Below are 27265 nucleotides of genomic sequence, written 5' to 3'. Positions count from 1 at the left end.
CCAGACTGAGGAATGCTTTTTTTTGGAATAGGAAATGCATGATGTTTTATACAAGTAACAGTTTTGCATCACTTTCTGTACTAAGCATCTTAAAAATTAACCACTAAACCTTTAGTATACTAAACACTTTTGAACAGCTTGAAAAGTCTAGCTTGCTATAACCTCTTTTCGAATTATACCTTGTGACTAGTCTGTCTGCTCAGAAATATCATGTAAAATTATTGTTCCTTCTGCTGACAATTACAGACCTATAAAACACTTACACTTGTATCAGAAACATTTTAGAAACTTAACTAACCACAGCTAAACTCCACTGAATGTGCTGAACTGAGCAGTTTTATACAGCTGTGGCAGGGAGAGTAAGATTACTAGTAATTATTATGAGCAAAAAGAACAATTCTCCATTTAAGAAACTATCTCAAAGCTAAACATAATCTTGGTATATAAGCAACTAAATATTAAATAATTATTGTTTTCTTTTATAATAAACACCAACAAGAGTAAAACCAAACAAAGGCATTTACCTTTAACCTAAGAATCCAACATGGCAGCAAGAAATGAATTTATTTTAGATTTGTGAAAAAAATTCTCTAAATGAAGATTTCAGACTAAAGCCTTTTGCAAATTTGTCGTATTTTGGATTACTTGTTTGGTTAGGGTAAAAAAAAAAAAAACTTCAAAAAAGCCCCTAAATGAAAATTTTTATGCCTAAATTTTCAAAACCAAAAAACATTGCCAACATTTTTGAAACCATACATTTCAATTCAACCAGAAATGAAATATTTGTTGTTGTTTTTTGGCTGTTGTTGATATTTTGGAACTGCCAAAACAAAAAAGAACTTCATTTATTTGTGCAGCTCTTTAATCTGTTTAAATTAATATGCTGTATTACTCATTTTTCCCCAATGTGATCCTAAATGATCACTTAACTGAACTTGCATCAGTTTCTTCTGCCAGTGAATTAAATACAAAATGGTTTACTTCCCATCCTCCAGCAGCTCTTCCCCCATCCTCAAATGCTCATTTAGCCAGTCTGAACTCAGAGATAAGCTGATGATGAGACACTAGAAGGCAAAAACAGACAATTACCTAGGCAAATGTTTGAAGGATTTGGGCCCTGGGGCAAAAATGCTGTTTACTAAAGACTGAAAGCGCCATTTGTACTTAGTACAACCAAGTGCGTCTGAACTCAGCAGTTCTGGATAGTGGCCACCAGTGGACTCAAAGCAAGGTTTATAGGTGCAAGATAACATCACACTCCTGTCTGCATTTCATCACCGCAGGGCCTTTCCTGTGTTCTTAAACAAAGGCATGCAAGTACCAACAGAAGTATATTTTACCATCTGTCTTAATGTTCACTCATTGCATAGTTAATCATTTAATTTTATGCTGAAGACCACCCTGGCAAGGTGCAAGGACAGATCCTCAGCTGGTCTAGTTAGCAGAGCAATGCCAACTTACAATGGTCGAAAATATGTCTTTTGGTTTAATTCTGTACCTTCTAAAACTCACTGGATATGAACAGAGTTCCAGTGCCTCACACTTTTCTCTTTCCTGTCTGCTTTCCTCCTCGAAAGTTTTTTCAGGAAAAAGAATGCGGAATGTGGTAAGAGTCAAGATGGGGAGAAACAAGAAGACACTGTATTGCATTTCATGCCACTCCTCCCAGTATCCATGTGTACACTCATGTCTGCATAGTCACAGCCTGTAATCAGTGCTGATACTGGCAAAAATGGAAGAGACCAGGATATAAAGGGAAAGCATAAAACAGAAAGTGGGAAAGCTGCTGAGCTGCACAACCAGCCTTTCACCTGTACACATGGACCCAGTAGCTCTCACAGCTGTGTGGCGTACACCTGCAGGCCGATGTGCCCACTGCAATGCTCCTGCCAAATAAGGAAGCACAATTAGCCCCATATACACAGAGACATGGGGACATGGGGAAAGGCTGGAAGGCCACACTACATTTTCAGGCTATTTCAGCAGTGGAGAGCAAACTCCTATTCCAGTGATATGCTCAGCCATAGGATTCCTATCTGAGTTGATGAAAAATTACCATTAACATACTCAATGGAAAAAAAAACCCTGTGGGACAAGACTACAATCCCTGCCTCCTGTCTGTCACTTGCCCTCAGTGGGAAGAAGGGCACAACAGAAAGGACAAAAAAAGGCCCAGTTTAGGACTAGAAGTATCGCCTAACCGGAACAGAGCTAGAAAACAAATCTGTCTTCAATTTGACACAATGCTTTGAAAGAAATAGCCAACAGCAGAGTTTTCAGAGGTTGCACATCTAAGACACCTGAGCAAAAGACTTGGAGGAAGGAGCATGGACAAAAGGAGACCACAAGGGCAAAGACAGACTACCAAGGCAAAAAGCAGACTCCAGCTTTCATCTCTAGAGCTAACAGTGATCAGAGCCAGCCTGATCCTCCATCCAGGCTGAGCTATTTCAGTGCTGGGAAGCAGAGGACTTCAGTCACAGTGGCATCTGAGCCCAGCAGCTTTCACAACCACTGAGTTCTCAAGAAATGGCCCCCAAATGCTAGGCAAATGGCACAGGTGCTAGGTCAACTGATAAGAAGATAAGTGCTAACCCAGCTGGAAGTAAACTTTCCAGAAAGCGTGGGGCAACCTAGGTGCCTGTCTCCCCTCTCTAATCCACCAAGCATGGTCCTAGAAGATAAGTCTTTGGAGACCAGTCTTTACTCACGTTTAAGCATCAGGATTAAGCTATACTCTTCATAATGATTCCCTTGGTTTTGTTTGGTAAAAATATTTGCTAAATAAAGAAAAGAGGGACATGCTGCATCAAAGCACTGGGAATGTGTCTTGTAAGGAGACAGCATTTCCTCAGTCCTCCCTTTAATTTTTTTTCCTTCGTCTTCAAATGTGAAAAATAAGTTGTATGACAGCCTTTGGTGGAGATGTGTGTAACAAGGCCTTCATTGTCTCAGACAGGTGTGAGATTGGAATTGATTCAGAGCCAACAGCCCCAGTATCAGAGCCAGCTCTGTGAGCTGAAAACATACACCAACCATCCAGTAATACCACTGAAGCCAGCCAGAGACTCAACAATTTAAGGCTTAACACACACACAACATAAATCAGATGAGGATGTACCAGCCAACCGTCAGCTTCTTGGGCAGATGCCTGCAGACCGTCTGTGCAGATCAGACCTTGCCTGTTTCAGTTATTGGAAACATTTTTTTTTCTTATAAAGATGAGAGGCTGGGTGGAGCAGCTAGCTCAGACACATTTACATTTGCCCTATCTTGCCCCAACAGCCCTTTTTTGCTTGCTGTTTGGAGGCAGCACTTCTTGTAAAGTCACTTTATTCCAAGTACAGGAGGGAAGGAATTACATCTTGGGGAAATGTTTAATGTACAAATACAGAAATCACATGGACACACATTTTGTATGCACCACCCTCACGAAACAAAAATGTTCCCTTCCATGGGAGTTTAAGAGGCTCTGAACATGATCAAACAAGCACAAGAATTAGCACAGCTGTTTTTTTTCTTTTTCACAGATATATTTCCTTTGTTTTTCCAGGAAAACCTGTTTTTATACTCTCTCCTCTCTGCCTTTACTTCTCCCACATGCTCCAGCCTAGTCCCTAACCTAGGCCTGGCTGCCTAACTCACCCAGGTGATGGCAACAGCAGGAGATGCAGATGTGGGGTGAGGACCTCCTGCTCCCCTTCAGCCTCAGACGAGCACAAGGAGAGATCCTGTGTGCTGCTGCTGGCTCGGCCCCAGAGACACGCACACAGCTGCCACCCAGGGGTGACCCGCAGACGTGCTGGCGATGGCCTGGCCTTTCACTGCTGCCTCCACCCTGGAGGCAGCACGCAGACTCCGCTCTCCCTGGTGGCTTCCCTGCACCCCTGTACTTATGGGTGACAAATTACAAAGCTTAGCAGTTATCTTTTCCAGCTGCCCATGCCACACTCATTCCGCTTGGTCTGCTCTTTCTTTCCAAAGGAGCCTGTCCGGTTTTCTGACACCACATAAGAAAGGTGCAACACGCAGACGCATTGGTAATGCACCCACAGGTGCACACACAGTGTTTACTTCCAGCACGTTTCAGGTCTGAGATGCAACCCCTTGACAAGAGGCTACTTTGTCAGCCTCCTTTCCCTGCATTCAGTCTTAGCCACCCTTGATCCTGCAGTCCTCTCTAGTGACAAACCTGGCCAGTGTAGGGAGAGAGGTGAGTGCCCCTCTGGGACGGCTAAAAACCCTTCTCCCAGGCAACTCCAACTCCCAGGTCTTAAGGGAGCTCATGGCGTTTGTAATGCTCTGGCAGCACCCGTGTTACAATATTTAAAATTAAATATACTTCAGCAATCTTATACAAATGACAACTGAAATCATCATAAATGCTACACTTGTTCACCTCGCTGTAAATCGTCATTACAAGAGCAAAATAAAGCATCGTTTCTGACAAAACATTGTCTTCTCTACAGTCCAAAGAATACGGCAATTCACAGCAACTTCACTGAATACTGAAAACTGAGCAGTGAATAAAGCAATGAATATGTAACTTTTTGCTATGCAAAGGATTTTTGGTTTCATTTTCTTTTGTTGGTGGTGAATGCGATGAATGTGATCTGCAAGAAGCTAAGGGAACCTAAACTGACCAAGTCATATCTAAAAGCTGTGATAATTATAATTATTCAAAAATACAGAGGATGTAAAATACAATGGTAAGATTCTAAAATGTATCTAGTGATCCATTTCCATTTCGGGGTGCTTAATTAAAGGCCTTCCAAGTATCTCTCTTTGTAGAGACTGCTCAGCACTTTCTGAAATCCAGGCTCCTGGAGTTGAGCACCAAAAACTGGAAGCTCTCAGAATAACCAATCTTGAACTGAAAATCTTGCCCAATGCAGATAAAACGAGCAAACCTCTGAAACAGCCCTAGGCATTTAGTGTTAAAAATCAAGTCACAGCAAAACCCACAAATTTTATATGGTTCCATATCCTATGCTGATGTTTCTCAATGCTTTTATGTGAAGAGATGCATAAATAAAATGAAAATGGTCAGATGGACAGTCATCTGTTTGAGTGATATAATGTCCACTTCACAGAATTGTTTTTACACAGTGCACCTAAGCACATTGTTCTTTGCAGGTAAACAACCTGTGTTTACAGGAGTCATAATGTACTGAATACACAGGATAAACTTATTTACAAGTTTACTAAGGGTGTACTGTGTGTTCAGTCATGTAAAAGGAGTCGTGAGCCCTTTAAACACACAGGAACATCACAGAGGATCTGCTGGAAGTAATATCTTGTTAAAGACACAGCAGCAGAAGCAATGAGGGCATATCTGTACTTTACGCTCTAAAAGGAGCCCCTCCACCCTCTGGGTAAAAGCTCGCTCCTGAAGAAAGCAGAGAGGGTGCCAAACCTGCCGATGGGAAGTGAAATGCGAGTCGCAGGCTGTGTCATGTACTGCCGCATGTGGACTCAGCACACTGGCCATTAACTGGGTGGCATCCACTGCTCTGAGCAGGGCCAGTCTAAAGCCACTGTGTGCCATGGCAAGGGTTTAGGGAATGAGATGCAGGGGGGAGGAAACACCACAGTGGCTCCGTGTGCCACAGGCTGTGGGAAATTTGTGCAAGGACCCATCAAACTTAAGCGGGGTGGGAGCTGTGGAGGAGAAAAATGGAGAGGTCAGTTAGGTTCACATTCACCTGGATTTAGTGACTGCTATTACCACCAGTAGACACTGCAGCCTCCTGTGGAGCTAGGGAGGTTGGTATCACTCCCTCCAAGTCTAGCTGTCTGCACACAACCCGGATGATTCAGACCACTGGTAGTGTTTTCACCTGTGGTAAAGCCAGCTGTGAAACAGCGAGTTTTCCTGGCGGTTCTGCTGAACTGCTGTACAGTCCAGCACAACTTGGAAGAACTTAGTATTTGAATATTTGAATATTAACCTGCATTTTAGTCTCCTCATTTCTTCCTCCTTTATTTTCTAGATGGCATACAGTAATGGTGTCAGTGGTCATCCTGCCCTATCCCCTTAGCATTTCAAGTTTGGAAAGGCTCAGTACAATATTTGAGGGAAAATAATACATTCAATTACAAAATCAAAGTGGTATCTTCTGGCACACGGGCAGTACCAGCTGAATAATAAGCTGGTTTCAGTGGGTGTTTGTTTTTAGGGTAAGGAGCTCTTATTTATTTTTTGTTTGTTTTATTTACCATGGGAGGTAATTTGAGCTCTGGTATCAAAACATGCTGTGTTCTGCCAGGAGGGGATTAAAGCAGAGAATGCTATGGAAAGAAACTGGATTTTTCAGTAAAGAACTAAGGGAGATTTTATTTACCAGAGTTTTGCAATCAGCGCTTTTAATCTTCATCACAATTGGGCTATTCAAAGGCCAGGAATATGCTTCAAGGGCCAGTAAAGAATAATCCAAAAAGCAAGCGGTGTCTGCCTCTAGTGTTAAAATGCTATCAAACACACCGCCTCTTGCTGCTGTGTGAAGTTTAGGGCAGTGGGAGCACCTGCCTTGGAGTCAGGCAGGGATATTTGCTTTTGACAACTTCGACATGCCAGTGCAACAGATGAGATTTGGTGCTGGGCAAGAGGAGCAGTGAGCTGGCCTTCCAGTATAAGGTGTTTCCATGGAAAACTAACAGAGCTCAGTGACACAGCTAACCTAAATGGCAGATATGAAATATCACTGAGGTATAGTGTGTCTCAGAGGAGACTGCATTAAAGCTGCAGTCCTGAAAGATGTTGAGCCATCTCAGTTGCCCCAGAAATCAGCAAGACATAAGAGCACTCAGAGGCTCTACCTGAGGCAGGTGACTAGCATTGCTATTAAATGAGAGGAGAACTAAAGAAGCAAGATGTGAGCCTATGCAATTCACTCTTTTCTCTGATGGTCACAGTTACTACCAATAGCACTAACTCTAGGCAGTAACATTAATGCAAGTACAAGATTACTGCATTGAGTCAAACAGTGATTTCATCTTTGCAATGATATAACGGAGAAGGGAGTTCGGCTTACAGAATCAAAAATGACAAAACAAAACAAAACAGAGAGAATCATTGTGCAAGTTAAAGACTGAAACAGGGATACTTGTTCCTACCTGCAAACTCTATTTCTCTTAGCAGCATCCATCAGCTCAAAATCGTTCTCATGTGGTAAAAGACATGGACTGATTCACGAAAAATAAAGCTGTGGCTGGGCATGAGCTGCCAAATCTTATAGGTGCTTAAAAGATTCAGCTACACAGCTTTATGGTCTTCCAAAGGCATCTCCATACCTATCACTGATTTCTCTGGTGCTTAGATGCTTGGGCACGATCTCTCCAAAATCTTGCTGAGAGACCTTTTTGGTGTGCTAAATTTTCCTGAATGCTTTTTTAAAAATTGAACTAAATAGCTTGCCAAAAGACATACAAAACAACTTTCTTTGACAGAGCTGAGAACAAAATACAGAGCTCTCAATTCCTTGATCTCTGTCCTCAAACTAAGATTTCCTTTCCTTTAGTTAGAGTTGTCCTTTAGGAAGTTATGTGCTGAGGACAAGGTGAAAAAAAAAACAGGGGAAAATTTGTGTAAGTGGAGATGTTGCTTGGGGAGTGAGAACATATTTGTTGCTTTGTCTACTGCTTTTTTAATCTCAGGACATGCCAGGCAATTGGAATATAAAGATTGGTATCTTTTAAATATATCGACACTTGGAAATCTTCTGGATTAAACACCATTACATAACTCTTTCCATTAGTGCTTTAAGTTGATGAAAAAGCTAAACCATTTCAAGTCCTTTTTTTTCTAGAGCTGAAAATAAGGAGATAGGGAAGACTCTTGAGCAAGGCTTATGCCCTGGAGCTGGGCATGCTGCCTGAACCTCTACCAGGTATTGAGGAACTGCTTCCTCACCTCATTCTGCCCTGAATGAGAATAGAGAGAGGAGGCATAAATCTGTGGCTTGAAGGGAAAGAATTGTAGCACCTGAGGAGCACGGAGGTGATGACAGGGAGAACACACTAGACGTCCGTGATGAATTCCTGCTGCTGTGAAATGAAAAAGTCTTCCCCTTAATAGGCAAAGGGTGAGATTTACGCTCCTGGTTGCCAGCACTCTAAGCTGGCTCGAGTTTGTGCTGGCAGGGCTGGTGCTGGACAGCTGGCTGAATCTGTATCTAAAATGAGCTTTATTCAGAGAACTCCTGAAGACCTGGTGATTGAAGGTGGAGTAAGGAACTCATTAGGAGTTTGCAGGCAATGACATTATCTTGTCACTGTGATCCAATTGAGCAAAGAATTGAGAAGATCCCTGAGCTGCTATTGCCTATACTGGAGGATGAAATGTTTCTTGTGTTGATTTGGGGGAGCCACAGGTGCAGAGAATTGATCAAATGGAAAAAAATATGGGCCCCAAAAGCATTTCCTGGATGATGAAGCCCAGACATTTCTTATATTTTGCACTTACATAACATAGTGAGAACCATCTTAAATTACATCTTTCTGTTGCTAATAGTCCACTGGAAGGCTGCCAGAACTTACTGCTCTGATGCCTAGGAACTATCTTCTAATTTCCAGCCTAAATTCATTCATGGTCAGTTTACAGACTAACCACTTGTTCTTGAGCCAATGTTGTTCTTCAGTGCAAATGGTTCTTCTCCCTCCCTGGTCTTACACCTCTCTGCTGTGTTTATTGACTGTAATTATCTTCCCTCTCAGCCTTTGTTTTGGTACGCCAAATAAACATGGATCTGCTAGTCTCATTTTTAAAGTGAGGTCTCTATTCTGCTTGTCATACTAACAGCCCTCCTTTGCACCTGCTGCAGCTTGAATTAATTCTTCCTGAGCACAGGATGACCAGTGCTTTATCTAGACCTCAGATAAGATTTTTTTAAAACCTTCTATATTGCCATTAATACAATATCCCAGCTACTGAATCTAAAAATGACAAAACTGGTGGCCTGTTTCTGGCAGTTGGGATGGCAAGAGAGAAGGTGATGACTGAATGAAGACTTCTAACATCAAATAGAGGGAATTCCACAGGATGACTCTTATTTCTGGACTACTTCTGGATATAACAACCCCTCTCATGTGTCATGGTAGAAAGAGCCTTGCAGATAAGCAAAGCCTTGGCAGAGATAACATAGCATGGTAACAAAATTTTATCCCTGTCAAAATTAATATTTGGATAGGACCCAAATAGTGTTAAGAACTTTACAAAACAAATGAAAGATACGCATTTTGCTGCAAGGAGCCTAATTCCACACATGACTAAGTTAAAAAACAATGTGAAGAGCTGGAGCCAAGAAAGAATGGGCAATATGAAGCTGAGGATTATTTAGTTATATTACACATATCTTGCATATATCTTCACCATACTGACATTTACAAGCTGTCTTTTTCTTTTCCATTATTATATATTCTGTTACCTCCCAAACTTTCTCTAAGGTACAAATATGGAGGGTGTCAGTTTTGCAGCAAAATGAGAAGTCTTGCTTGGCCAGAAATGCCACACAATTTTGTACCTGACTTTTGTGCTTCTGCAAATGGAAAAAGTGACATTTCTGATGCTCTCTTAGTTTATGCTTTAGAGCAAACTTCCTAAAACATGTTCTAGTTTGGTCTACACGAGTAACTCTGGGCAAGAATGGTATCATTTGTACCCGCAGAGCTGCAGGATGGATTCAGACACCCTGAAATAGGAGGTTTACATATATTATGTTAGTATGAAAGAGGAGTGTTTTTTCCCCAGAGTGGGATTCTGTTAGATTGAATGAAAGAAGAAGTGTTTTAAGTATGCTAATCTGATTCACATAGTAGTATGCTCATCTCTTCTTATGAGAGCTGGTTTGTGACACAAAAAATAAATAACATGGTGAGTCTGCTACTAATAATACTGTCCCCTTTAAAAACTGCTGAGGTTATTCATGGCAATATCTAAAGTATTATCTGCTGAGCAATAAATGTGAATCAAAGAAACATATTGTACTTTCAGTAAAAAAGATATTTCTCTCCATAAAATTTCCTTTCTGATAGAGCCAGTTGGAAACCATCCAGCTAAACAGATTTGGTTTGCAAAATATTTTGTGAAAACACCACTATTTCAACAAACTTCCTGTGACCTCCCAGTGGCTCTGGCACTCAAGCTTGCTGGGCCCACGGCTGCGGAGAGACTTCACCTCTCTTTTTCTTCTGGCCTTCTCCCTGCCTTAGCCTCATCCAAGTAAGGGCCCTGAGGAGGGAGGAGAAAGCGGAGGGACAACCTCGTGGCTACCGGTGCTGAAAGGAGGGAAGGGGAGGAAGGTGAGGAGGACTCCCTGCTCCTACTGCCCCACTGGCTGCCAGCCCTCATTCTGCACCTTGGCCACTCACCCTGCGAGCCAGGTGCCGAGGGGGGGACCCTGTCCAAAGGGATCTTCCCTGGCTGCCAATAAAACATACGTGAGCTGGCTCCTGGTGTGGAAATTGTATTCCCGGGCTCAGGAGCCCTGTGCCCGGCATATCCTGGCAAAGCGCCGGAGCCGGGGAGCTGACTGGAAATGACATAACCGCTGTCGGCCGCAGCGCTGCCCACCGGCGTGCTGCCGCCACTAACTTGGCTGCCATTCGGCAAGGCAGGGGGAAGGTGGGAGTAAAACTGATAGGAGTGACGCCAGCTTCAGGCAGCGCTCACTGAACACACCAGGGAGTGTATTTTGGGCTGGAAAGGTCAGGTGGTTAATCAAGTGGAAACATGATGATAGGCCATTAAAGCGCCATGTACTCCCCGCAAGCATGCTGAGTTAAAGAAAACGTACGTCAAGAGAAAGAGAGGGAGACACAGGCTTGTCCAACGAGAACATAAAAAATATAGGCGTTTGGCGTGTTACACAATGGAAAGAGTTGGCGTTCTCCTCTTGAGAGCCTGTTTATCTGTTTTGGCAGGAAGTTACGAATATGTCAATTAGGAGTCTCAAAAGTGCCTCAAAATTGCATTTTACAGCAACAAAACACTGAGGTGGAATCGCAGCTGTGCTTAAGCCCAGCGCTGCACTGCCAGACCATTTTGAAACTCTGCCCTATGAACGTTTCTAACTCTATTAACCTATGGCCTATTAAGATGATTTAAAAGTGGAAATCTTAAAATTTGGGGCAGGATACAGTTGTAGTAAGAACAAAGCCATTTTAATTCCCTGTGCTTAAACACCGCCCTTGACTCCACTACTGTGTTTCACTGGTTCATGGGAACCCAGATAAACTTGGGCTGTTTTCGGTGGAACAAGATTGTGATAGCAAAGACCTTGAAATGTCTCTTAAACAAAGTGTATTCCACCTGGAAGAAGACAAAAGGCTGGCTTTTAACAAAATAATCTCTCAGTCTTTATATTTCTTACTAATTCAAAGAGTTGATCTTTAAATGATCTCTGTTATTTTGCTATAGGTGCTAATTCTGCTGCTTTGGTTAAAGATCTGTCAGCAATTTTATTACAGACTCTTGTTTCCAGGGATTTTAGACTCAGTCATAAAAACGTGGCCCTGGCTGAAACTTAACATATAAGGTTACCAAAAAAAAAAAAAGTGAATGAGCAAACTCAGATATTTTTAAGGCTATAAAAGTGTAAACAGAACCAGAAGCATGTAGCTTAAAGTGATTATAATGATTATTTGTTTTCCCTACACAGGAAAAATAGCTTCATTTTATTCTTTTAGCCTATGAGTAATTAATAAATCATCAGTTGGAAACATTGTTTTGGCTAATCTGAAAAAAAAGAACAAAGTTTTTCAACTGTATGCATTTTTTGGATGATATTCCTAACCCCACCAAATAGAAATTATTTATGCTATTTACTAACCCTGCATTACTGCCTCCCCAGGAATACCTTCTTGGACTGATTATTTACACATTTAAAATATTCCTATTTGCCCTGAAAAAAAAAAGTATTATAAGGAAACCATATAAATTTACATTTGTAAAACTCCTGAATTACAGATCTACCTACTCTGGTTAACACCATTCTAAAGTCACAAATTATGTATTTACTTTCTGGTTGAGACTGGTATTAGAAGAAACTCAACCATAATATTTAGACACATATATTTATATTTTACATATGTATATATAAATGCTCATCAAAGGTCCTAACTAAACTTTCATAAATAACAGTCCAAAGCATAGCTCTATTTTCTTCTCCTCTCTGTACAAAGACGGGGTGACTTAAGGTTGAACTTTAACTGAATTTCTTTACTCTTGTGAGTGTAGGTCAAATCCTTTGACATTATATGCTTGGTACTTGCACAAAGTAATCTTTCAACTTAAAACATGTGTGAGGTGGTAGAAGCTTTTTCTCCCTTTCTGTTCCCCTTTTGTCTGTGAATTGGTTATGGTTAGATCTTTTAAATGAACAGGTGTACTTTATCCCTCCTTGTGATATGAAAGAAGCATAAAACTCGATTATAGCAATTTATGGTCTCTTAACTTGCTTGGACTTGTATCCATGACACAAGCAGCTTTATGTTCAAATTCAAGACCTGGTAAAATAGGAAGTTAAAATTAACCTCAATCCTTTTATAGATGAAAACCTCAGCAAATAAACAGTGGTTTGGTGGCATGGCAACCTGCCCCTTTAAATCCAAGAACTAGTCTGAGATGTCTATTTTGAGTTATTTTTGTTTTTAAAAAACGGATAATTAGACTTGGATGAATAGAGGAGTAGCCTGTGATTCATACTGGTGTGAGTTAAAGCAAAGTTTAATGCTAGTGTTTAGAGGCTAGCAATGTATGGGTTTTCTATGCCTTCTGTGTATATAAAAAGGACTCTATGCCCTCTTCAGTGACAGTGGTTTAATAAAAGTGTTTCAGCATGCAAATATGTACACATCAGTATAACAATACTACAGAATATGTCAGAGGCATTTCATTTTGGGGGCCTGCATTCTGAAATGTAATGATGTTTGTTTATTAAAAATAAAAAAAAGAAAATAACCTGACTCCCTAGAAAACACACAGGAGATCAACCCCCAAAACAATCATACTTCGAACACTGAGGAGAATGTTATGGCACTGATTGTAGCCATTTCACCCTGCTGCGATAGTGTGACTCTAAGAAGATGTGCCCTGTAAATTAAAAGGCAACTGTAGCAGAAAAAATCCTAAATGAGAGAGATTTCAGTTTTAGACTTGTTTTAGTGATAGTGACTGCAAGCCTCAACAAGTTGCTCAGTCTGTTACTGGGCTCATGTGTGAATTTCGGAAGCAGAAGAAAAGGGGAACTCAAAGAAAGCAGTCTGATTGTTTAAAAAGAGAGTATCAATGAGGAAACATTAGCAGTTCAATTGCTATCATTTTCTGAGCTACATTCACAGGTGAAATGCATTCAAACCCTGTTTGTAAAATGCAAAGCAGAGCAATATACTGAATATACTTCTGGAGAGAGCAGCTGAATCTCTAGATGAGTGCGAAAGGCCTGTCGCTCTGAAGCTGTACAACTGAAGAACTTGAAAACAGAGCAAGGAAAGAGGGACACTCGATGTTAAACCTGATACTCCGCTAAGCATATAGTGTTCCAAAGAAGCTGAAGAATGCAAGTCTGCGACTAATGCCTCCACCCACGTCGCTGCTGACTGCTGAGTAGCCATAATAATACATGCATTTTCTTTTATAGGAACAGATCTGTGCACAGGAGAAATCCCACTTGGTTTACTCTACAAATCAGGAAACTAAGTGAGGTGACTGTCAAGAGCTGTAGGAGATGTAGAATGAGATCCTTTGCCTGAGCTCACTGGCACTGTTCCAGGAAGGAAAGGACCTGCGTGGTCCTTCCACCTTTTTTGCCTGCCTCTTTTTGCAGTACCATACAGGACAACATATTGATTTATTTCCCATGCTTTTCAAAAATGCCCACTTCTGCTCACAATGAAGTTAACTGCAAATTTGCAGTAGACTTCACTGGGCCAAAGACCTTCCTAGCCCTGGAAATAAAAAGATGTAGCAAGCATCGTATTATGTAAGCAACAACCTTTTTCTGTATGCAACAAAGAGTATCTTAATTTTAAAATAAATGCTGTCAAGAATACTGATTCCAGTTCATAGTAACTGGTTCTCTCCAAAACACCAGCAGAGAACCTTGATTAAGACCATTTCATTCTGGCAGGAAGAATAAAGCAAAACTCCATTAGGAACAGCTCTCACTAAAACAAACACTATCCTTTACCTTCACTTTAGATGCATTTCATTATTCATCTGCATGTTGATATACATTTTGCAAAATATGTATTAGCTGACAGTTTAGAGATCTGAATCACTGCTCACTACATTTCAGCTGACTTCAGTGACAGATTGGATTTTAGCAGTGACACTTAATTCTAGCAGATAAGATTTTAGACTAGTATTGCTTGGTTTCATTAACATCATCTGAGCCTGAGTCTTGGAGGAAATCAGACTCTTGAGTCACTGTTTTGCAGGTTTTCATTTAAACAAAACCCATCGGATAACCACTGACAACAGAAATATGTTCAAACCAGCCTGTCCATCCTAAGCTCTTAGCTCCAAGTGGTCCCCTTCAGTGGACAAAACACTTTGAAAAGTTTTCTTTGCTATTGCCTTCCTGGGAAAAATCAAAACAAGCCGTTGACAGTGTTTCTCTCTCATTCAAGCACACAATTAATTGATGAATAACCATCAGGAAATATTCTTGCACATATAAAAAGATTCTGGAATATGGTATCTTTGCAAGAAAATGGAGACTTGAAGCATTACAGTTCTGACATATTTGAGGTTAACACCACGAACTGTACTGACAATGCAAAGATAAGACATGGCATATCCCTTAAAAGCTGTTAGATTTATAAAAATGCAGACATCTCCTACAAAGCCCCTCCTTTTACTCCTCCCACCTCCCCAAATGGTATAAGGGAAGTGAAGAAAATCTGCTTGTGTGGCTTTCCCATGCTCATCTTCCTACACTGCTATGATTATGGTTACTTTTGCAAACTGTAAAGGCCAACATTGATGCTCTACTTGGGCAGTTTTGCCTGCCGCGCTACCACCTCGGCTCCTGCCCTGACTTCCACACGTCCTGGGGCTGCCGCAAGAGCCTAGGAGAAGCGGGGCGGGTGAGGGGGCAAGCGCCGCAGAGACACCAAGCTCTGCAGACCACATGGGCGATGCTGGGCAAGCAGAGGGGAGGAGTTCAGGTACTTACCCTGAATCTGACTCTGAGGCTGAGGGTTAAAAGCAGTGGTGTGGTTCAAGGAAGCTCGTGGGTTAGGTGTGGGGGCTGGGTGATGTGGGCTGACCCTCATGGCTGTACGACGCAACTGCTCCAGTTCACTCAGGCGCTCTGAAAAGGACAAGCTCCCGGGCTTTGTCTGCTCATCTATTTTCTGACGATGTCCTATTGTGGGAGGGGGGGGAAAAAGATGAGAAAATCTCACTGACATATGAAGTCGGTTGACTAATTTTTCTTACCCCTGATCCACTGGCAAGATACCTAACCAGCTAGTGGATGTCTGAAATTAAACTGAAGTGATTGTTCTGTAAGAACAGGAGATACAAACAAGTCATGCATTGTAACCGTATCACAGGGGAGTCCACCTTCTACACAACACGGCCTTCTCTAGAAAAACAGATCCACTGAAAATTGCAGTGCTTTCTTATACATCATACTGGGTGAAGAAACATTTTTTAAGAAGGGGGAATGTCTGGACAGATGGATAAAAGGAGGAAACTTTTCAGCGGGTCCTGTGCTACACCTGCACTGGAGAAACTCATCAAAAATTCAATCCCAGATTGTGATAACGTGTTGTAATTAGGTGAGTACTACAATGCTATAAAATAACACACCTAAACAAATCAAATTTTTGGATCCTTTAGCAATGACTTTACAGACAGAAATTGGAGAGAAACACCAGAAACTGGCAGAATTGAAACTGTGGGAAAATTAAGTCTCTCTTAGTGGCATTTGGAGTTATCAAAAAATGAGGTCCCACCGTTCATCCTACTGTAGGAGAACAAATGCTGACCTTACAGTATGGGCCAGTGTGGTGGTCTTAGCCACTGCCATGTGGGAGTTAGAGGGTCTGACACACTCCAAGGGTAGCCCTTGGAGCATGGATCCTTGTGAAGCTCTGGCACTGTGGCCTCATGGGTGTCAAGGGATGGAGAAGGCATGGAACGGCACAGATCCAGCCCAACACCTCCAGAGCATGTCCAGATTCAGGTGGAATGGCAGAGACATCTCTCATTATGGCTAGGACAGTTTTCAAGATAAGCCCTAACTAATAGTGATGAGCAGCATGCAAGGGATAAGGTAATGAATTTCTGACTGTCGCCTGTGGTCTGGGATCCTTTGTGAGTATCCCTGTCATAAAATGTTATGCTGCTCAGTAACCACAAAGAGTGCATACACAACATACAGGAAGGATATCTCATCTACTCTCCACCTTGCTCTCCAGTAGGCAACATAAAAGCACAAATTTTAAATCCTCTCTGCCTCTTCTAATACCTCTTAAAAGTTAACCTAATGTCACCATTTTACAAAGCACTTTTGTGTTCTGTGGTTTCCAGTCTTATGAGATACCCTTCACCACCAGGGTATCTTACCTGGAAGTCTGCTGACATCATGTTTTAGGGTCAAAATGGAAACATCCCTAGCAGACTTGTGTTTGGTGAAATGTCTGGAATGGGATGATTTAGCCTGGTTCCCAACCAGGTGCAATCATAATTTCCCATGATACTTTTTTTTCCCAAGAGGACATTTCTCCTAAAAGATCACTGGAACCAGCCCTTCATTCATTGGTTTAAACAGAAAGACTAAAAATGGACTACCTCTGAAAAACAAGTTATCCTTTAAAGAAGCCCTCTCCAAATGGAGGGCAAGATATTGACTACAATGGGACTGTGAGTATTTAGTCAATGGACTAGGATCCCTGGCTCCAAAAATGTCATTTTGGTACCTTCCACTTGGGCACCTCCTTATGGAGCAGTGGATATCATCTTCCCTCTTTTTTTACTCCAAACTCAATCTCACTTCTGCGCTTTCTGTTTGTTCCAAGAAATCAGCTGCCTTGCAAATTTTTGTGGTTTATCCCTTCCCCTTTCTTCCTACAGGAAAGGACAATATTACCCTTACGTGAATGTATGTCAAACCTCTACCCCAGAGGTCAAACAAGTTGACATCTTTATTTCTACCTATTTCATTGAAGAAGGTAGCATTATCTGCAGTTTCTATTCATACCACAGTTTGGTATCTATATGCTCCTGATTTTCATTTACTTGTCACAAAGAGTTGCCTTCTGCAGGTTTCTTTGCATTTCCTTCCTCCCCCTGTGGAGGTGGCTATTGCTGTTCCTGTGGTGAGTCCTTTCTGAACTCACAGCTACCGCAGTGAAATGGACTGACGCAAAATTTACTAAAATAATCCACAAAGCCCTATTCCACATGTTCCCATAGCATTTAATATATAAACATCTACGCACATCCAGCTGTCAATTTTGTATATCAGCGAATAAGCAGCAAATCATCTTGGAAAAGCTCTGCATGTCCCCCACTCTACAGAGCACTCTTTCACGCCACCCTAACAGCTTAATCAAGACACAGAAACATTTTATATTCTAAAAGGAAAATGTACATTTAAAAGCAGTTCCCAGTAGCTGCATTTCTAAAATTAAATTTTATAACTTGTATTATGGTTCCAAATCACAGTAGCTCAGCTTTTCTTCCTGTTGCCAGGCCCTTTGGCACAGCTTGAACTGTCTCAGATTCCACACTGTGCTATAAATTATCCCAAGAAGAAAAAAAAAATATATATATATATATAAAGACATATTATACAGTAGTGGTTTCACCATTAAAAAGACCCATTAGGACTTCCAAAAAAAAGGGGGGGGGAGTCAAAAGATGAAAAAGACTTTTATCTGAAATTCTGGTTGGTCGAGAGCAAATGCTTAATTCGTCAGCAGTGCAAACCTGGATGCTGTTTCAAGCCTTCAGCTCATGACACTGGAGTTGAACGCAAACACACAGAGTCACACCAAATGTGTACATATGTAAAATACCTCATGCATTTGAAGTATTTTAAGCTTCAGCAGGCTGAAGCAAAGGGCCTGTGAAGCCAAGAATCAGATCCTTCCAAATCCATACCCCCCAATGTAATTTATTCCTAACTTCAAATTCAGTTCAGACATTTTCTGCTGTTAAGTCAGTGCACCCATGTGAAGTTTGACCTCCTTACACACTACTTTCTTCTCCTATCTGCCAGATGCTGCCCTTCTGGGATCTGGTGTTTCATCTGCCTGGCGTGAAACCAAGCAGCTTGGCAGTGCAGTCCCCACATACTTGCAGCTTCTTGCACAGGTAAATAGCTCCTCTGGAGTCACCAGAGCAAGGGCTGCGTTAAGGCTAGTGAGGCCAGAATTAGTTTTCCTCCTTGCATCTAGTGCAGGCACTGTATGTACGTCTAGCTGGCACAATGTTGGGCAGGGAGGGCAGACGAGCTCAGCCTGACCAAACTAGCTTGTCTACAGCAAGCAGGGTGAATTAGCCCAGGCCAGCTCCCTCCCCACTGCTTGGAGCAGCTCTGTCAGCCCCAGCGCGTGGGGCCTTCTCCATGGCCAGGGCATTTGTGGGGGGATCGGCACATCTGAGAGCTGTGGGATGGGTGAAAATTGCTCCCATATCAATGGGAACATCCTGCAATTGTCACCTCAGATGTAGCTCCAAAAGTGGCCTTTTTTTTAATCAGAAGAGCTACTTAACTTTCTCTCCCTTGCTGACTACTGCAGGTAGCACAGAACCTGCTTTGCATGCAGGTCTGCAGTATGAAAGTGAAGACTGTGTCAGAACAATGTAACAAATATAAATGGTTTTGCCAAGCCACTATAAATGCACAGGCAGAGCTTTGCTAGGGTGACTTGTATTTTCATGTTTATTAGCTTTACTTTGAAGTTACCCTCTAAACAACTTGCTTAAAGAGCAGGCAAGTTATCCTCAGTTCACCCCTGAAAAGAAACAGGACTATTATTATCCTCATTTTATAGGTGGAAAATTGAATCACAGAGAAATGAGGTGACTTGCCCATGGTCAGACAGTGAACCTGTGGCAGACGCTTGCCTCCCAGTTTAGCACTATAACCACAAAACCAGGCTTCCCCTTTTTAGAAGATTAACATCATGAATGATGAAAAAGAGTGGCAGGGAGGTGTTTAGCAAGCAGTGCCTCCATATGCCATTGTTCCCTGAAGTAAGGAGTAGCACCATTAAGCAGCCCTTCACAGCACAGAAGCACAAAAACAGTAACAGGAACCACAAGAAGAAGGGGCAGAAAAACCTGCAGACTTTTACTACTGCTAAGGTGAAAGAAATCTGTGGAAGTTATCACCCACTCTTCCATTTTTTTTCCCCAAACATGTTAGTCAATTTGACAATCTGCCATATTCTTTCCGTGCTGTTTTCATCTATTGTAGGCCAAATATTCCGCTGGTGGAAACTGGTGGAGCTCTACTGAGCTGATAACTTGGCCATGAGGATCTGACACTTCACTTTTACAGATCAGAATTAACTTTATCGAAGACAGCTAAACATTAAGCTATTGTAAAAGGTGAAACTGGCTCAGAGCTCAGGGAGCCAAACCAGAGTTTCTGCTCGCCATGAGAGCTCACAAGTGTGCTCCTTCCTTCCCCAGAGCTCCCCACAGTTTTGTTTTGTCCAGTATTGGCTGCAGGTACTAGCAGAGAAAAGGGAAGGATAGTAGGATTTTTCCCTTGGGTTGCAGGGTCAGGCTGTTAATGCAGTGTTTGGGATTTTGATTAGAATAAATAGGACATCCAGTCTGGTAGGCTAACCAAGGGGTTTGGGGTCCTTTTTTTTTTCTTATGCCTTTTAAATACTGTCTAGTGAGGTCAGGCGGATATTTTTACAAAGAATATTAAACAAGGTGTGTAGAGACAACATTAGCTTTTCTGCTACTTTTACAGCAACACAACATGAAAGTGGTTTCCCTCTTAATGGGAGGGAAATGCAGTTTTATAGACTTTAAGAGACTGTGGAGCATGCAGTCTGGCCTGCGGCCATCTGGTTGGAGCGCGGGATCTGAAAGCGACAGGAACAAAGTGTCTTGGCAGCCCCCATTTCTGTGCACCTCGTGCGTTCATGGTAAGCGCGTGCTCCTTCAGCACTGAACACTGCGGCTGGCCCCGAGAGACAGCAGCAGCGTTCCCAACTGCCTTGAGGTGCGGGAAAAGAAACAGGACTCTAGTTACCTTCCTTTCGGTCTACTTTTTTGAAGTGTCCTTAAACTCCTTTCATATTCGCATTGACAGGGTCAGGTAAAATAGGATATAAGGCCATCAGGGTTCTTACTCTGTCAGCTGAAGCTACTGAAATTCCTGTGGATACTCAGCCTTATTTTACAAGTGAGCACTGCTGTAATGGATTAAATCAGTTCTATTTTTTCTGTTTTAATAGGGTGACAGGATGAGTAAACTCTTCTGTTGCTTGCTCTCAAAATCATTCACTCACAAATCTCGCTACTTGGAGCCAGTGTGTTTGGAGGTACTAGTGCACACCAGCAGATACAGACCTGGGGGACCCAGTGTCTGACTGGAGATTCATTGGCTCACAGCTGCTGAGTGTCCGGGCCAGAGATAGACCCAAACAGAAATGCCCCACATTTTCGTGTGTTTAATCTACAGGTTTTCTGCCCCAAAGCAGCAGATTATGCTTGTGGGTGGATAGCACAAAGGGAGCTTAAAGCAGCAGAGCCCTTTCTCCCAGAAAGGAGTGGAAAACCTTCCTCTTGCCATTCGACCCCCCTCTTCCCCAGCACAGTGCAGGGTTAAGGCTCTGCTGCCTTCCTCTTCCCAGGCTTGGAATGGAGGCTTTTAACCCAGTGTGCAACCCGAAAGGTGGATTATACACAGGAAAATACAGTGTCTCTCCAGACTTTGCCAAAGGCAGGAGTGACTGATCCGACCTGATGCTTGGGTTCAGTGGAAGCTCACCACCTTTGAACCATTTTGGAACCTGATCCAAACATCTCTACATTTCAGGGTTGTTTGTATTCAGGGCTTTGGTTTGACTCCAGCTCTAGTCGGGTAGAAAATAAGCCATGTTTCATTGTGTCCAGTTAATAAAGTGGTAACCATTGTTTTGTACCACTGAATTAAAATAAATCCAATTATTTTTGTCTGAAGTGAAGGATGAGAAGAAAATATATTCTTTCACATTCTTCATTGACATATGAGCACACCATCTTTAGTGCAAAAAATTATACAGTCTTGTAAACAAAAATGAATTAAAGTATAGTGATTCTATGTTACTGCCAAGACAGGAAATGCAAATGCTTGAAAACCAGCTATCTCACTTGCAAAAAGCATTTTTTTAGCTAACAATAGAAATAGTCTCTTATACATATGAAACAGTATTATTTTCCTACCTACCAAATGTCTCAAATATAAAATAATAGTATTCTGCACATTCTTTTTCTCTCATTTCCTATCTCCACAGAAAGAGCAACTGGTATAAATTTTCTGAGAAGACACTGCTGTATTTTAAAATATGCATCCATAGACCCGATCCTGCAAAGATGTATGCACATGCTTAGCTTTCCGCAGTCAGCATTATCATATGGTGGCCCATAGGGTTCTAGATAATTATGTCTGACAATAAAAGCAATCTGAACAGTGGTTTCCTCTCTAGCCACCATCACTTGGTAAAGGCTTTTACCACATTCAGGCATGAGAGCGATTGTTAAAGTACAGCACCATAGACACCAACCTCTTCTAGAGCATTAAAAAATATAATCTAGAAAGATCCTAAAATAGGAACAAGACGCACTGCAGGATAGCTTCTTTTTCCTCAGTTAAAAATATTGCTGCAATGAGGAAAAGTAATGGTGATGGTAGTCAGAGCTTAACTTAGAGTAGACTCATCAATGATTATATTTTTTGTTGTTTCTCTTAAGCACTGTACAACTAAAACCTTCTTTCCAAGCAGCAGGAACATCATGGTAGACAGGATATTATGCTAAATGTTTTAGTGTTGCGTCTATAATTACCGACAGAATCAGTGTTGGTCATCAGATCCAACCTGACTATAGGCACGAGGTACTGGGAGATGTGTAAATGAGACTGGATATTAAGCACATACAACATTCGCTGGACACAATGAATGGTACATAGATTGACATCCGGATGCCCTTTAAAAGCAGAGTGCCAAATAACGCCACCACGGCGTAATGCCGAACGCAGACTGACTGAAACCAGGAAATCTTTCCAGATGCACTTCTTCTATCAACTCCCTGGCAAACCTCGCTCTTTCTGTGCCTTTATGGAAAATCTGTTTGTTACTCTGAGTAACTGCAGATATATTAGATATTTCAGGTATGATCCTTTGCTGAGCATTTAATTTTTCCACCAGATAATCCAATTTGGACGTATGTTAACCAAGCGTCCAGTGATACTAACAAGGTAAACAAAGATTTACACAGCACGTTCACTGCACTCTGCTCACTCCCCCAGAGCTCGCCCTTGCCTGCAGTAAACACAAGATAGCTTACTGCCCTGCCATTGAGGGTTAGTTACCCCACATTTACTGCACAGTAACAGCGTGCATGCACACTGGCAGTTACTGCTGACCAGATGGTGCATTTTTTTCCTATGTTTCTCAACAGTAGTTAAACACTCCCGGCAATATTTTTTTATTACAGCTTCTTGTTTAAATCAGTACTATTTAAAAAAACACACAAGCAAACACTATAAGTAGAGGAAGTCACGAATTTCTGATGAGACAGTGCCCTACACCAGAATAAATCAGAGCGTGTGAGAGAGTCAGAATCAAACCCCTGTCTTGCCTGATCTACACTAGAAAACAAACTTCCATTTCCTATTTTCCAGATGAGTGCCCTAATTATAGGATGGGAGCCATTCTTGTTCTGTTTCTATCCATATTTCATTATTCAAATGGAGTGGGAGAGCTTCCCCTGGAAGTAGACCCATGTTTTTAAGAACCATGTTTTAAGAACCACATTTTAAGAATCAGGGAGCATGCACTCCCTGATAAAAGGAAGAAATTGAAGCTTTGTCTTCCTCTTTTGAGCCATGAACACTAACGGCAAGACTATGGGCTATTTTGGGTTGGGTCTCTCTTGCTCTCTTTCTGCTTGCTGACGAACACTTTGCTTTGCTGACGAACATGTCTCACATTTATCCTGAGGTACACCAGGCAGAAAGGAGCAATCTTGAAAAATTATGTGAGACCAGAAATATGCTTACCCCCCAGCTCTGTTGGTAAGGCCTGTGCTGTACAAACACATAGCAATGCACAAGCATATTTCTACTTAAATCTTAACAAAAAAAACCCAACAAAATAATTTTGCTTGCCATGGATCCACCAAAATTTCTAATGAATCTGACATATACGTGCCTTCTCTTTTTGTTGTAGAAGTACAATTATTCTGCGGGTTCACCTTTGGAATTAGGTCAGCTCAGTGAAGTAAAAGTAAGGGAACTGAGCGTCTGGACTTTTGAGGGAAATTGTTCATGGAAGTTAAACTGGTCTGCAGAATTATACCCTTCCCTTTCTTTTTTCTTTCCCCTATGTCAATGTATATACTTTAAAAATACTGACTCCTTGACAAAGTTTGAATGCCTCCCAACTTAAGCAGCACATTGCCAAAAGCCTCTTTCGTTTCTTTATAGTTTGCATCTTCCCACACGTACAAACTGCCGTAAGAATACCCTCCAGACATGGGCTGAGACATAACAGTTGAAGATATGCATGAAAGAGTAGGTGCAGAATGAAACACAGCCAACCAACCAAGCAACCAACCAAAAAAAATACAGGCACAAAAAGACACCTCTGTCCAAAGAAAAAGCTGCAGAAACACAAGTTGCAGACTGCAAGGAATGATCCTCCATTTGAACAGCCCTTTGGAGATGGCTGTCTCCACTGAATACAAGGGTTGAGGTTCCTAATTCAGGCACCCTAATTATATGCATAGACTTAGGTGGGATGAATCTGGACACCTTTCCTCTCTGCCTGAGTTATGTAAAGTGGGGATGATCGTATTTCCCTACTTTGCAGTGCCTTTGACAGGATAAACAAATGGAAGAAAGTGAGTTGCGCAAACATCACACTATTGGAGGTTAGAGAAATAGCTTTGACAGAAACTCCTTTAATCAGCCCACTAAAATATCCCTAGACAGTAAAAAGTCTCCATAATTCAGCCTAATATAGAGTTCAATAGGGGATCTAGAACTTAAAGGTCAAATCCTGTGGCTCACTGTTTACATAAACTGGAGGAATTTGGAAACAAAAAAGTAAATTTACCCCCCACGGATGTTGACCATTCAGACTGTGACAACTTGTGAAAAACTTTGCTCCTATCCAGAAAAAAAAAAAGGGGGGGGGGATCTAGTCAAGCTGTCCACTTCCCTTGAATTAAAGATCTTTGCTTTTACCAAGTCCAGTGACGGGTGTTTCCACGCGATAGTTGAAAATACCTGTTTTTTCCAAAGAAATGAGTTTGAATATTTTTATCTCTAAGCTACTAAGCAGTCCCTCCTCTGTACTAATGCTCCATTGTGCCTACACAGGACTGCAGTTCACTGAAAGCTCATAAATTTCATGTGGTTCTGCCTAGTCTTTATTTTAGGTTCTTGAACCATTTTTTGCTTTCCTCATTTTCTTTGCAGCTGCAGAGAGATATAGTAAGCTACTGTAGAGCATTTTGAAAGCAGGGCCTCTGAGAAGTTTCCAAACTGCATACAAGCAGGTTATTCTTTGGCTTGTTTTCTTTGGCTTGGTGTTAGCAGTACAGAATGAGTCAAACAGTATTAACTTTCAAGAGGGAAGTGGTGTGGTCAACCAAAACTGTTTGTGGCTAGATTGCGAAGATAGGTAGAGCAGGTAATGAAGAACAGCCCATAATGCAGGGTGTAGGTAGGAGAGGCAGACAGACTCAGACAAACAGAATTCTTAATAATTAAATCAACACTGTCGCCTAAATTTTTCTGTAGCTTTATGTGTTAAGGTTATGACACAGCCTGACTTTTCTTGACTAGTGAGCTTTGAGAAGATGGCCTGTTGCATGTTGCACTTAATGGACTCAAACTACGAGACTCTGTGAGGAAAGAATGAGGGTTTGATGCTGTAGAAAGAGACATGTATGGACTTCTTATTTGTGGCTGGTTAAATTCTTTCTCATGTCTCCTCCCATTTTTACATACTGTTCCTTATCTGTTCCACACCTAAAGGAGAAAGGAAGGAAGATGTTTCCATCCGTCCTTCTCTTTAGGATATGTTTCAGATATTAACAAGCACACTGTGCTGTAATACAACAGCCAACTCTTCTTTTTTTTTGTCTTGTGTGTTTCAAAAGAATCGTGGACATAGCCTCTACTAAGCATTGTTTTCCCTCATGCTTTGTGCAGACCAATACAGCACTGACATACAAACAATCTGACCAAGATTTATCATTAACACTAATAGAAAATGCATTTATTCATTACAATTCCCAATCGCAACAGATAGATAGGCAAAAAGCAAGGGCACAAGTCAGCTACAGGGCAAAAGTCCTCTTTGCATTCATTGCATGTGTGACAGAGGATAAACCAAAAACCTGCCGTGTTTTCATACAGGCCTCCAAGGAGGAAACTGCTGCATGTTCTGATAATCCAGGGCAAGCTAAGCTATGAGTGAGTGCAGCACAAATGGATTTTCACCCCTTCCAATTACATTCCAAGAAGAAAATAGGGCTATTCACTGAAAATGCTGCACAGATTCATCCAGCCCTTCTCTTAGATGCTTGTTGTTTTGTTAAATCCGTAAATAAGGCAACTTCTCAAAAACTGAGGCATCAGAAAAGATGCTGTACTGTCAAAAGATTGTTTGGCTAAAGGAAACGTCTGACCACTTCCACGCAGGGTGAAAGCTACTGTTCTCAAGGGCACATCCCATGTTTCCCCTCTCCCTTCTTCCAGCTCCCTTAGGAGCCTGAAAAAGAGTAAGGCCTCTCCCTGGTGTACCACTGAGCGCAGGGTGGGAGAAAGCAGCTTGCAGAGGACATGCACAATGGAGTCATGCTGCTCTCCTACCCATGTCTGCATGAAGCTTTCTCTTCTGCCAGTCAATAGTGCCATAGGCATTTGGTGGAGCAGCCTGTACGGGACAGTGGCATTGCTACTAGATGTTCAAACAGCACAGATTTTTTTGCTAACCTCCTTCTAGGGAGGGTCAGGGTTATGTTACACTCCCAAAACCACAGTAGGCAGCTGCACTGTGGGTCCTAACTATGAGTCCCTTCTTCCCCACCTCACACAAGGCCTCTACAGCTGCTTCAAACCTGTCATTTGCTCAGGTTTAGTGACTGGAGTTGAAAAGACTGTCCTTGCTGAAGAAAACGTGATAGACAAAGGACCAGACTCACAAATCTCAGATTTAGAGTACCATCAACATGCACCAACTTTACTGGAAAGATAATCAATCTGTGAAAGAACTACGATCTTCAGTGAAGACCAGCACATGGTCATATCTCCAAGGGTCGCTCTAGCTGCCAGGATGCTGCATATGAATGCTTTTCTTTACATACACACACACAAACACATAAATACAAGTGGCATCTATTCAGTCTTTTTTTTCATAATCCTATGGAAAATCCCCCTCCTGCCCCCTCTCCCCCAAAAAAGAGACTTACTCATCGATCTTAACAGCTATAAATTCTTTGGAGACAAATGCAGTTGACAGGAGAATGGCAGACCTACTGACTGCTTAGGAAGGATTTAAATAGCATAAATTCACCTAATTCTGCTCTTGTCACATGTACAGAATACTTTCCCACTGACTTCAGCAGAGCTAGACCAAAGTTGGGTACATTTGAAAAACCCATCATATAATATAGGTTAGCACTTAAAAATATTCACCACAGTCTTTGTAGCTGTTCAGCCACTGGGCAATAAAGTAATGAATACTCAGTGCAAAATAAGGTTGATAAAGATGAAAAATGTGAAAGAAATGAAAAAACCTACCTATCTGTTCTCAATTTAAAGTCACACTAATTCAAGGGAAAAAAGAGCTGTGTGGGATGAAGTGACTCAAAAAAGGGGTTGAAATAATTGCTGCAGGACTAGGATAATCTTACTGCAGTTCATAACCTATACTGCAACAACTCTGATTTCCTGTTTACCTGCTTTATGTGGGGAAGGAGCTTGGACTGTCAACAGTTCTGTTTATCTTTAAAAAAACCCAACTTAATAACTAGGCAAGCAAATATATGAGCCACCACACTCCCAGAAAA

The 27265-nt window shown here is 41.7% G+C and overlaps 1 protein-coding gene across 2 annotated transcripts in view; it reads right to left on the bottom strand.

Moving 5' to 3' along the window:
- The window catches only part of RUNX1 (RUNX family transcription factor 1), a 78277-nt gene that overhangs the window by 21493 nt on the left and 29519 nt on the right, over window positions 1-27265 (bottom strand). For both annotated transcript variants that reach the window (XM_067298924.1, XM_067298930.1), the window contains exon 4: window positions 15177-15368. In XM_067298924.1, coding sequence (XP_067155025.1) covers window positions 15177-15368 — 192 coding nt within the window. The remainder of the gene's footprint in view (window positions 1-15176; window positions 15369-27265) is intronic.

Source organism: Apteryx mantelli, chromosome 1, assembly GCF_036417845.1.
Source record: "Apteryx mantelli isolate bAptMan1 chromosome 1, bAptMan1.hap1, whole genome shotgun sequence".
NCBI lineage: Eukaryota > Metazoa > Chordata > Aves > Apterygiformes > Apterygidae > Apteryx > Apteryx mantelli.
Note: the sequence above shows the minus strand (reverse complement) of the source record. Positions and strands in the feature narration are given on the sequence as shown.